Source organism: Belonocnema kinseyi, chromosome 5, assembly GCF_010883055.1.
Source record: "Belonocnema kinseyi isolate 2016_QV_RU_SX_M_011 chromosome 5, B_treatae_v1, whole genome shotgun sequence".
Taxonomy (NCBI): Eukaryota; Metazoa; Arthropoda; class Insecta; order Hymenoptera; family Cynipidae; genus Belonocnema; species Belonocnema kinseyi.
The window spans coordinates 112,760,774-112,772,954 of record NC_046661.1 but is presented as its reverse complement, the minus strand read 5'-3'; the positions used below and the strand labels follow the sequence as shown (position 1 = coordinate 112,772,954).

The following is a 12,181-nucleotide window of genomic DNA, read 5'->3' as shown; positions in this document are numbered from 1 at the left end:
TCTTGACAATAAACGAATTTATTATAAAACCCGTTAATTTTACAACAAAGTAGATAATGTTTCAGTTAATAAAAATAGTTTTTAACCAAAATAGAAACGAATTTTAAACTGAAATTATGAATTAACTTCAACCAATCAATTGAATTTTCAACCTAAAAGGACAAATTTTCCAACGAAAAATGTAATAGTTGATTCAACCAAACATTTGCATTTTTGTCCAAAAAATGTTTTTTCTTTGCCAAAAAAGTCTAAATGTTTGACAAAAATCATAAATTTTCTACGTAATAGTGAAATTATCTGCCTACATGTTGAATTTTTGAGCCGAAAATACGAATCTGTTAAATTTCTGTTCAAGTTTTAAATCTTCAACAAAAAAACCATACAGTTTAATTTTTAACCAAAAAAGGTGAAAATTCTATAGAAATAATTGAGTTTTAAAATCAAAAAGGCGAATGTTCAACAAAATAATTTATAAAATCTATTAATGTTTATATTAAATTTAATTTATAATATATTTAATTTTATGCCAAATGGTTGAATATTCGAACAAAAAAGACTAATTTTCTACAAAACAGTTTAATTGCCATGTCAGAATATTCATTTACAACAAAAAAGTTCATTTTAAACCAATTATTTTAATTTTCAACAAAATGGTAAAAATGAATTATAGAATCTTCAACCATGAAAATGGACCTAGAAAATAGTCATTTCAAAACTTTGGAACAAAGAATTCAATTTTGAACCTAATGAGATGAATTTTCAACGATAAATATAGTAGTATATATTTCAATAAAAAAAAGTTTCGTTTAAAAATTAAAAACAGTTGAATTTAATCAACAAAAACGAATTGTCAATAAAGAAGTTTCATTTTTAACAAACAAAAAAGTGTTTTTCTACAAAAGAAGACTAACTTTCAACACAATAAATAAATTTTAGTCAAATAGTTATATTTTCTACGAAAGAATTAAATTTACGACCCAAAGAGGCGATTTTTCCACAAAACAATTGAATTTTTAATTTAAAAAAAGCTCAATTTTTAACTAAAACAGATTATTTATTAACCAGACATTTTCAGTTTTAACCAAAAAAGTGACATTTCTGCAGAAAGAGATGAATTTTTAACAAAATACATAGCTGCAACCAAATTCTTCAATTTTCGAAATAAAAATACGATTTTTCTAAAACACAGTTAAACTTTCAACAAAAGTCTTATTTTTTGAGCGAAAAAAAAATAATAATTTTTAACCAAACAGTTGCAGTTTTCACCAAAAAGATAAGCGGTCTAAAAAACAGTTGAATTTTCAAGCAAATAGTTCAATTTTTATCACTTATGATTTCAAACCACTTTTAAATTCGGACTGTGCATAAGAAATGCATAATTTTTTAACTGCCATCTAATGTTTTTCCAGACTGCAAAGCAAGCTCTCCAAGAAATGGTGATTTTGCCTTCCCTACGACCGGAATTATTCACCGGTCTGCGAACTCCTTCCCGAGGATTATTACTCTTCGGACCTCCAGGAAACGGGAAGACTCTTTTAGCTAGGGCAGTTGCTACTCAGTGCAACGCCACCTTCTTTTCCATATCAGCGGCAAGTCTAACTTCCAAATACGTAGGAGAGGGAGAAAAATTGGTGAGGGCTCTTTTTACGATTGCTCGGGAGCTACAACCTTCCGTCATTTTCATCGACGAGGTTGACTCACTTTTGAGCGAACGAAGAGATAACGAGCATGAAGCTTCCAGGTATTTAAGAAATCAAAGAATATAAGTTATATAAATGCAAACAAGAGAAATCTTTCGAGGAACTATTTATTTCGTAGATTTATTTGTTTTTAAGGTTGTATAAATAATTTTTCTAAGATTTTTGAGTACATTCAAAAAGATTTCTAAAGATTTCAGAAGTATCTCATCAAAATTTCAACAAAAAAGTTAATCTTCAACTAAATAGATAAAGTTCTAAACAAAAAAGATGAATTCTCAACGAAAAATGTAATAGTTGATATTTCAATCCAGAAATATTAATTTTATACCAAACTCGAAGCTCTTACGCGCGCGACCCACTACCTTCATTGTAATTATTCTATTTGGAAATAAGTTCAAGAAAATACCACGATAATCATTTTTACTTTAACAAGTTCTATTTATACACGACTTCGCACGGGTACCTTATACGACGAAAGACCGGGTGGTGTACTGGAATTTTGAAAACCCGACTAAACTCGGGAGGTGGTTTTCTGCAGTTTTCCTCTCATCGGACCAAACGTTTAGGCGAATGCGAGTACTTCGAGCAAACTCGTATGTAGCTGCATTGTAACTAAACCTTAGTAAAAAATGAACCTATTTGTTAGAAAATAGCCAAATTCTAAATGTTTTATGAAACTGCTTTCAATAATTAATAATTAATAATTCTGGTAAATTTAACAAATAACCTAGAAAAGAGGCATCACAAAGATTTCTTTCTTGACAAGTTTGAAAACCTTTTGTTATGTTTTAACATTATTTTGTTTAAACAAATTTGAAATCGATTCAAATTTTCTATTATTTTGGAATTTTTTTAATTCCTGCGAAAATTAAAAAAATTGTCCTAAAATTGTCCATATTCTTTTTTGACTTATTTTTAAAACCTAAAGCATAATATTAAGAACAATATTATTTAATAGTAATAAAAAACATTCCCAATTAAATTTTTTCTTCTATCAATAATGTTTAGAAATATTCAGAAATAAATTGCATCATCAAATAGAATCACTTATTTGGACATTTGGATTTACTAAATTGATGTTTATGTAGTCAACATTTTAAGATTAGAATTGTTGTCTTTATTAATCAAGAATCTATTACCGTTAAAATATTATATTTTATACATAAATTTTTAGAATTGAAATTGCTCATTTGGAAATTACGAATTACAAAATTCCAGAAAATTCAAAAGAATAAACTGAAAACTAAAATCGTATTCACGCAGTATACAACATTATTTTTATTTTATTTTTTTAATTTATGCCACTATTTTGCTACTTTTTTTCTAAAATTGTCCCACTATTGACACTATTTTTGATCTCTGAAATGAGTTCAAGCCTTGTGATTACAATTCTTTAATTTTCAAATGGAAGTAAATGGTTATTGTTGTTTTATGAATTTCAGACGTTTAAAAACTGAATTCCTGGTGGAGTTTGATGGGCTTCCTTGTAGTCCAGAGGAGAGAGTTCTCGTAATGGCTGCGACAAATCGACCTCAGGAATTGGATGAAGCAGCTTTGAGGAGATTTACAAAACGAGTTTACGTGTCGCTGCCAGATTCGAAGACGAGGCTCGTTCTTTTGAAAAGACTTTTGGGGAAACACAATGATCCTCTGACTGATGAAGAGTTAAATCGAATGGCCGCTTTGACGGAGGGATATTCTGGAAGCGATTTGACGGGATTGGCCAAGGACGCAGCCCTCGGACCGATTCGAGGTCAGAAATTATTTTTAAAAATCGATAGAGGGTAGCTACTAAAATATATAAGAAACTAATTTCCGGTTTACAACCATTTTTTTCTGGTCTTTACCATTTTTTTTAAACTCAAGCTTTTGAAGCTGAAAAATGTTTTATATGAAGCATTCAAATCCAAAGTATTAATTAAAGCATTTAAGATGGAACTCTTTTGAATTTGAAGAATTACAAACTCAGAAATTTTTAGTTCGAACGTTCAATAATGTATCATTACAAATGAAAAGTCTATCAAGTTGAATAATTATAATTCGAAAAAGACTTCAAAATTCAATAAATTGGAATTTGAAGCCTTGAAAATTAGATAATCTACCAAGAGAATCACTGGGAACTCATAGAGTGACCCCTGAACCGGGAAATGACAGTGAATTTATTTTTTTATCGGGAATTTTACAATTATGTAGAAGAATCCAATGATATAATGGAATGCAAAAGTATTCAGATTACAATGTGTAATTCTAAAATCTTTTACTATAACAATTTTCCGTTTTAGGTCTTCATTTTTAAGGGTAAAATTTTTATTTAAATATTTTTGAAATTCAGTTTTGAATATTTAAGTAATTAAGAATTAATCGCGATTGAGATTATTTTTTGTTACAAAAAAGTCTTAGGTTGGTTAAGTTTGTACATTAATTAATGAATGCTATTAAAAATTGAACTGTAGTTTGAGAATAAAAAATGGAACAATTTACAGATTTTAAGGTTAAACGAATGTAAACGTCCGGTTGAAACTCCATAAACTATTTTCAATTTTGAAATGATTTTCAATTAATCGAGTCATAATTAAGCGCTTTTATTAAATTTTAAATTCTATTCAAATGTTGATGCAGTGTAAAATATTATGTTTTTAAACCATTTAATTTGAACAATTTTAATTCGGAGAAAGAACAATTTTTTTAATACGAAGCAGTGTTTGAATTTTTATTTAAAATGAGAAATTGTTAATTAAAAATTGCTTGAAACAAAAATCCTTGGATCTTGAAATTTTCAGAGAGCCAAATTTAAACTTATAGAATTACAATTTTAATTGGTATATTTAACTAATTTCATTTTTATGTTAAGTTGTGGAATTTCTATGTATAAATAATAGTTGAACTATTATTGATTTAGAAAAAATTCTATTAAGTTTAAGAGATATTTAAAAGTTTTGAAAAGATTTAAGCTTTATTTAAAACTTCAAAAGATTTCAAACAATTGTAAACAAAATATAGATTTTTAAAGATTTAGAAATAATATTTCGAAGGTTTTTAAGTGTTTTGAAAGTTTTCAAAAGAAAAAGGAAATTTTATAAGGATTTCTGGGAAAATTGAAAATAATATTTTTATTTTGAAACTTTAATTTTAAGAGAATATTTAAAGAGATTTCAAAAGATATATACAATTAAAAAATAATAATAATCTGGAAAATTTAAAATCAATTTTTTTAATTTTGCAGGATTTATTTAAGGTTTTAGAAAGAATTCGAATAATTTTAAAAGATATTTAGCAGTTTTGAAAACAAATTTTTAGAAAAAATTCAAACTTTAAAAAAATATAACACAAAATTATTATTTTTTGAAATAAATAATTTTAAGGGAATATTTCAAAATATTTAAAAACAAATATTGATATATAAATAAAAACGGAACAATTCATAATTTGCACTAATTTAAAATTAAAATAATGTAACTTCTAATTTAATTTTTATAACTAAATTTTCGATTCACTTTTCAATTTAGAGCTTTGAAAATAGTAGCGTCCATTTATATATTTTTAAATATTTGAACCGCACAATTTATAAAAGTAGGAATATTGTTATTTTACAGTTTAATGGCATTTAATTTCTCATTGTTAAATGAAAGCTTGACTTTCTTACGTGTAAATTATTAAGCGTTTGAATGAAAAAAAACTGAGCATAAATTAAAAAATTTTTAGAGGCTAAATAAAATGTTTTTATTACTTCAAATGAAAAATGTGTAGCTTCAAGAGATCAAACCTTTGAATTTCAATGACCGTCAAAAATGTTTGTGAACCGGGAAGGGGTTCTTTAAGTTTCCAAAATCCCATCAACATTTTTTCCTTTTTTCTTTTGCAGAACTGAATCCAGAACAAGTGAAAGAAGTCGATCTAAACCTCGTGCGTAACATAACAATTCAGGACTTCCTGGACTCTCTAAAAAGAATCCGCAGGTCGGTATCGCCCTCAAGTTTAGCCGCTTACGAAAAATGGAGCCTCGAGTATGGGGACGTAAGTCTCTGATTAAAAAATCACGCGAGAAAAAGTTCCTGCTCACAACTTGACTCTCGCAAATTTTAGCAGAGCTCTAGCTCCACTTCTTACAGTCACTGAGCACCTTTTCTATTAAATTTAGCAACAGAACAAATTGAATCTGGAGCCTCGATTCCAGTTAAGCGAAAACAAATTCTTAATTACATAGATAATTGGAAAAGGAAAAAACTGAGGCAAGCGCAGTAAACTAAAAACTTCTAGCGGCTTTTATATTCCGGACGATTGTAAATTGTACCATTTTTTCGCACTCGTCAATCAATTTTGCACTAAAGAGGCAAGCTTCCCTTATTTTGCCGATTTCTCGTGCAAGCGAAAAGACTGTTTGCGTTTACTGTTCTCTCGAACATATTTTATCTCAAGTCGGACGTACAAACAAGAAAAAGTTTTGCCTCTCGATTCAAACCAATTTGCTCCTCATTTTGGAGATTTTTAAACTCGAGTAAAATCGGCTGCATTCGCCGAATAAATATTCAATTAGATGTCACAATATTGTCTTTATAAGAGACTTGTTCTCAAGAAAGCCTGGGAGCTTTTTTCAATTATTTGTATCTATTTTGAATCTATCCTACTTGTGATTAAACCGAGAACGAAATATTTACTAATTCAATAAGACAGATGTTGATAAAAGAAAATATCGATGGGAATATTGATAATTTTTTTTCATCAGAAATATTTCTCTAACGCTTCTTGAATCTCGCTCAAAACTCTACAATCCAAAGAACCGATAGTTTTTGCAGAATAAAATACAACAAAACACCCGAAGTACCTAAACGATAAAAAGAATAAAAATCGCATTTTGAGCTTAAGTGATACAAATAAAGTAAATTAAGATAAAAGTCCATTGAGATAATATGCTAGAAGTGCGCTAGAAAATTGCTTTAGGCTTGAGCAGAAAAGATTGGCGAAAAAGAGAGATTTTTGTGACGGCATCGAATGGATTTGTTTTCCTAAAGACTCAGCGTGAGAATTTATTGTAGACAACGAAAGGGCTAAATGATATCTTCCAAGAAAAAGAGGCTTTACAGCAGATGGTTATTTGAATATTGAATTATTGCAAAGTATTTTTATTCCATATATGTATCATTAACGTTGTCGCTGATTATTCGAGATGTTTAAAAGACGTTCAATTGTTCATCCGTTGCATTCCACAAATATTTAGTCTAGGAATTTAGTTGCGCCTAAAAGGCACGATTTTTGTGAACGATTCGCAATTACGCAAATTGTTGAGGATTTTTCCAAAGAGAAGGGTATCAGATTGCTAAGGAATTCCGAAAGTTGGTTTAGATTAGAGAAGCACTTTAGAAAGGACATTAAAAAAAGAAAACTCTCTCGGAGGATCATCGGTTCAGATCATAATTTATGCCAACGCAGCAATACGCACTTTTTCGCAGTTTTTGAGAAAATCGACTTTGAAATATCCGCAGCACGCGACATAGAGTTTGACGAAACATACTTTAAATCGTGCGGTAGCACAGCTGAAAGGACGCGTGTTCGATTCTCGCTTCCTGCACTTTTTTATTTTATTTTTTACTTATTAGAATGTTTATAAATTTAATTTCCTTTAATTATCATTAAAAATTATGCAAATAATAATTTTTAAATACCTTTTTCACGGAAAAACTGATCTTTTTTAACTTTATCATGCTTTCCGTAACAAATTTATTTTCTATAAATGTTATTGAAAGTCAAAAGACTATCCTCCAGGTCAAGACGGTATTTATATTTCGTAGCATACGAAGCAAAAAATTTGTTTGTTATAAAAAAAATCAGGTGTTTGCCAATATACACATAAGAAAATCTTGTTCTTGTAAAAACCTTCATGTTTCTAATTTTAAACATAATTGGTAAATGTGGAAAGAATTATTAACATTTATAGAAACTAAATTTGTCATTCAGTTTTTCCGTGAAAGAAGGAATTATAAAAATTATTATTGGGATAATTTTAAATGATTATTGGTGGAAATTATATTTATAAACATTTTAATAAATAAAATATTTAACGGAAAAATGTGGAACGCGAGAATCTAACATGCAACTTTTCGACTATGAAGCCGAAGCGAAAAATTGCATATTACTGCTTTGGCAAATTAAAATTAAACAATAACTTAATATAGAATTAATTTATGAGCCGAAACTAAAACTGACAATTGCCGATATCCCTTTGTAAACCAGAGGAATGCATTACCCAAAAACAGAATGGATCTTTTAACATGGAGGTATCGAAATAGGTTAGGATAAATTTGAAAAATAGTTCAGGAAATATTTTGGTAGGATTGGGAATTACAGTTTTAGAAGAGAAATTGGAAAATTAAAAACTGAAGTCATAAATTTAAAAAATCATGTTCTTTCTAAGAAGAAAGTCGCTCTCTGGCTCGAAATTAAATCTCGATTTGATATTTATTAATCAATGATAATTAATTAAAATAAGCTAGGTTGTAAATTGATGAGAATGTGATAAATTATTATTATAGTTATTGTGGGCGTGATTTTAAATTCGCTCTTCGTTGTTGAGTGTTTTTGAGAGGAGATTTTGATTGGTGACTCAGCAAAAATTTTGCAAATTTGAGTACAAAAGAGCTTCTAAAGTTTGTAAGGGTCGCTCACGATATTCACATAGTGATATTATTTGTATTATAATTATTAATTATGAATGAATGAATGAATTCTTCGGAAGAGAGAATTTAAATTCTTAAGAACGATCTCTTTTTGGATATTTTTTTCATGAAAAATTGTACACAGAGTTCTAAAGGAAGTAGTTTTCATTATTCGCATTGATATAAATATTTTGTAAGACCTCGGATACGGATCTCGAAAACTTTAGAACTCTTAGCACACTAGCCATATAAATACGAATCGCACTTTCAATCTTGTAACTTTATCGCCTCTCGAGCCTGATTAAAAATATAAGCTTTTCTATCATTTTTTGCGGACCGAATTTTAAATTAAACGATTGAATCGAAAATATTGAGAGCGGCGCTGCTCATTTGGAACGAAACTTCACATGAGATAATTGATCTCACAGCCTTCTATAATATATTCAGCTCTGCCTTGATCCAGTTATTTTGCTACTTTTATAATAACAAATAATAATGATAAGTTAATACTTAACGATAACGAGATGCAAAGTTTGCAGATTAATTCAAAATCTAGTCTTTGAAAAATCAATTTTTCCCAAGATTCAAATTCAAGAATCCTTAGAAAAGAATCTTGAGAATTATCCAGTTTGCCATATTTAAATTAGCTGAAAATTAATCATTAATAAAAAAAAAGTGTTCCGAAATAGTTGTAGAGTGAAAGAGTGCGAAAATAGATTTTAGAAGTCTTTCTAGGATAGTTGAATGGCTTTTGTGAATTGTCTTCGTTCGGTGTTTTCGTATCTGTGAAATGTGAACTTCGAGCGAAAATTAAATTTTCTGAAGGATAAGAAGGACCTCTTAAAATTGACTGGAAATTGTTACCTGTCTTTATTTAATATTTATTAATGTGTCATTGATATTATTGTAAAATGTAAAATATTTTATGTCGTAACAGTGAGCAGATATTGCAGTATTCAGAAATCTGTACAATTTACACGTACTTATTTATACACTCACGATATTTCTAGTCTCCGATTGTAAATAGATTTATTACCTAATTATTAATTAAAATAGTAATTACGCTACTCAAAGTGCTATAAGTTATTAATAAGAGAGGATTGTGGGAAAGCGATTGCCGAATAAAAGACATTCTTCGTTCAACAGAAGATTTTATTCGCTTTATTTTTTTAATTAACATTCTATCCTTCGACTATTAATATTAATGTTAAAAATTATTTTAGAGTTGAAGCAACACAAGATTTTTTATCAAAATTGTTTTATAACAGTAAAATAGAAAATATCACGATTAAAATTCGATGCATCAATTTGTCGAATCAGACATTTATTTACCACGAACGACCGTGAATTCTGACACTGTGTCCTCTGCTTTCTAAATTAATTTCAGAATATTGTTGACAACAGAGGGACAGATTTCTTCTGCTTTTTGGATCTAGTCTTCTAAAAATGTGGATTTTTAGTTCTTCTGGAAGTCCATGAAGACTGGGACTCGGAAGTCCAAATTTGGTTAGAAGCTCAACTCGCAAGGGCGTCAATAATTCGTTCTTTAATCTAAAAAATTGCAGTTCATTTGAAAATCAGTTATTTTAAGTATGCGTTTAAAAACTCAAAACAGTGATGAAATTTATTTCTATAATAGGGAAAATTTGTAATTATTTCTTCAATAGGAAGTGGAAAACAAAAATTCGCTCTTGTATTAAGACCATATAATACTGACCTTATTTTTATTTTACCGAAATTTTGTTCATTACAACTTAGAGACCGTCAAAAAACTACGTTACCCATTTGATAACATTTATGACATTTCCTGATGATAAATTTTTAAAAATCCTCTTTTTTCTTTTTTTTATTAAGAAATATACCCATTCTCTACTTTGTCTGGTTTTTTTTTCGCTTAAATGCGAACTAAATTAATAGAGCCCAAAAAGAAAAATCAACTACTTTGATTAAAAAGTCTGCCATTATATTTTTGGTACGGAATTTATCTCTTTTTCTGGTTGTAGATTTATCTCATTAGTTGAACATTTGACGATTCCATTAAAACAATTAATCTTTCGGGTTCAAAAGTCATCTTTGAAAATGCAAATATTTTGTTGAAAAATCGTATTTTCTTGTTGAGAATTTTTTAAAGTAATAATTTAATTTTTCCACTTTTGTTTGAAAATTTATATGTTTTTTGAAAAGTTTTTTTTATTTCTAGTTAAAAATTCATGTATTCTATTAAAAATTCGTCTTTTTTATCGAAAATTAATCTTCTTAGTTTAAAATGCATCCTTTTTGTTAAGAATTCATATTTTTTAATTTAAATGTAACTATTTGTTTGACAATTAAACTATGTTTATGAAATATTAACTTTTTCGTAGAAAATTAATTTTTTTTGTTGAAAAATCATATTTTCAGGTGGAAAACTCCACCGTTTTGTATATAATTCTTCCTTTTGGTATTACAATTCAACAATTTTGTCAAAAATTCGTCTTTTTTTCAATAAAAGTTTCGCTATTCTATTTTTAGTTAGAAAGTTATCCTTCATAAGTTGAAAATTCAATTTATATTTCGACGTGGATTCATAGAAATTTAAAGTGTTTCATATTGAATTCAATATGGATTTTACATTAATTTTATTTAAAAGAACTTATATCCTCATTATTACCATAGTTTTGTGAAAAATTGCCCTCTTTCCTATGCTTTGATAGAATTTTGGGCTCTGTTACTTTTAGCGTTGGGGGGAGGGGGAATTGCCTAGAATTAGTAAAGTAGTTTATGAACGACCCCTAACGTCCTTACCAACTGAGGTATAGAATGGAAAACATTTGGAAGTTGAATGAAAAACACTAAATATGATCTCAAATTTTGTTTTAAATTACAGTAAAATGTTGTTGAAAATTTCAGTTAGTTTTTCCATGCATGTAGGATCATATAAACGTTTTTTAGTGCCTTTTATTTAATTTATCAAATTTTCAACTCCATATCTGAATCCCTGTGGACTTGAGTTGTTATGAAAAATTTGTTGGTAATGCGGGAATCGCGTAGGTATCACATGTCCTAAAATTAAAGCTCTTATAATTAATATTAAAAATTCCATTTTTAAAGGTCCCAAGTACTTTAAGCCGAATCCATTTCAAATCAGGCAGCTGCATTTGAAGTGGCAGAATCTCTCGAGTACGAAATGTGTTGTTTACTAGAGGAAATTAGTCAGTATATTTTTTTCTGATGTAAACAAAATTTTTCTACAAAGTTATGCGTATTATATTTTGTGCTCTGTTTAAAAAAAATAATCTTATTAGGCACCGTGCGTCTAGAAAAAAGTGTTTCGTGACCTATAAAGAGGTTAATTGAGTCATTTAAACTTTAAACCTTCCCAACATTCTCATCTACTACCCTCCTCTCGCTACTTCATCAGCCAATACTTCACCTCCTCACTTCTACTACTTCCCCTAGTCACATTCCCCTACTCTACTTCTTATTTCTCCCTTCATTTTCCGCCACTTCCCATACCCTCATTTCCCCTGCTTCTCCTTATTTCCCGTCCCATCACTTTCCCTACTTTTTCTCACACTATTTCCTCTACTTCTCATCCATTTACTTCCTCTCTCTCTCTGATTTCCCTCTATTTCGACTACTTCCCCTGGTCCCATTCACCCACTCTACTTCTTACTTCTCCCCTCATTTGCCGCCACTTCCCATCCGCTCATTTCCCCTGCTTCTCCATCACTTTTCCTACTTCTTCTTCCATCATTTCCTCTACTTCCCTTCCATTCACGTCCTCTCCCTCATTTCCCTCCATTTATACTGCTTCCCCTTGTCTCATTCACCCACTCTACTTCTTACTTC

The 12,181-nt window shown here is 29.1% G+C and overlaps 2 protein-coding genes across 5 annotated transcripts in view; one reads left to right on the top strand and one right to left on the bottom strand.

Moving 5' to 3' along the window:
- Positions 1 to 9,498, top strand: part of LOC117172307 (spastin) — a 31,191-nt gene extending 21,693 nt beyond the window's left edge. For 2 of the 4 annotated variants that reach the window (XM_033360081.1, XM_033360080.1), the window contains exons 5-7: positions 1,410 to 1,741; positions 3,143 to 3,453; positions 5,563 to 9,498. In XM_033360081.1, the coding sequence (XP_033215972.1) occupies positions 1,410 to 1,741; positions 3,143 to 3,453; positions 5,563 to 5,726 (807 nt within the window). In that variant the 3' untranslated portion in view covers positions 5,727 to 9,498. The remainder of the gene's footprint in view (positions 1 to 1,409; positions 1,742 to 3,142; positions 3,454 to 5,562) is intronic. The other 2 variants (XM_033360083.1, XM_033360082.1) reach the window with 1 other exon arrangement.
- Positions 9,499 to 9,591: 93 nt separating this feature from the next.
- The window catches only part of LOC117172309 (F-box only protein 7-like), an 8,377-nt gene continuing 5,787 nt past the window's right edge, over positions 9,592 to 12,181 (bottom strand). The window contains exon 3 of the mRNA XM_033360088.1: positions 9,592 to 9,901. Within this exon, the coding sequence (XP_033215979.1) occupies positions 9,679 to 9,901 (223 nt within the window). The 3' untranslated portion in view covers positions 9,592 to 9,678. The remainder of the gene's footprint in view (positions 9,902 to 12,181) is intronic.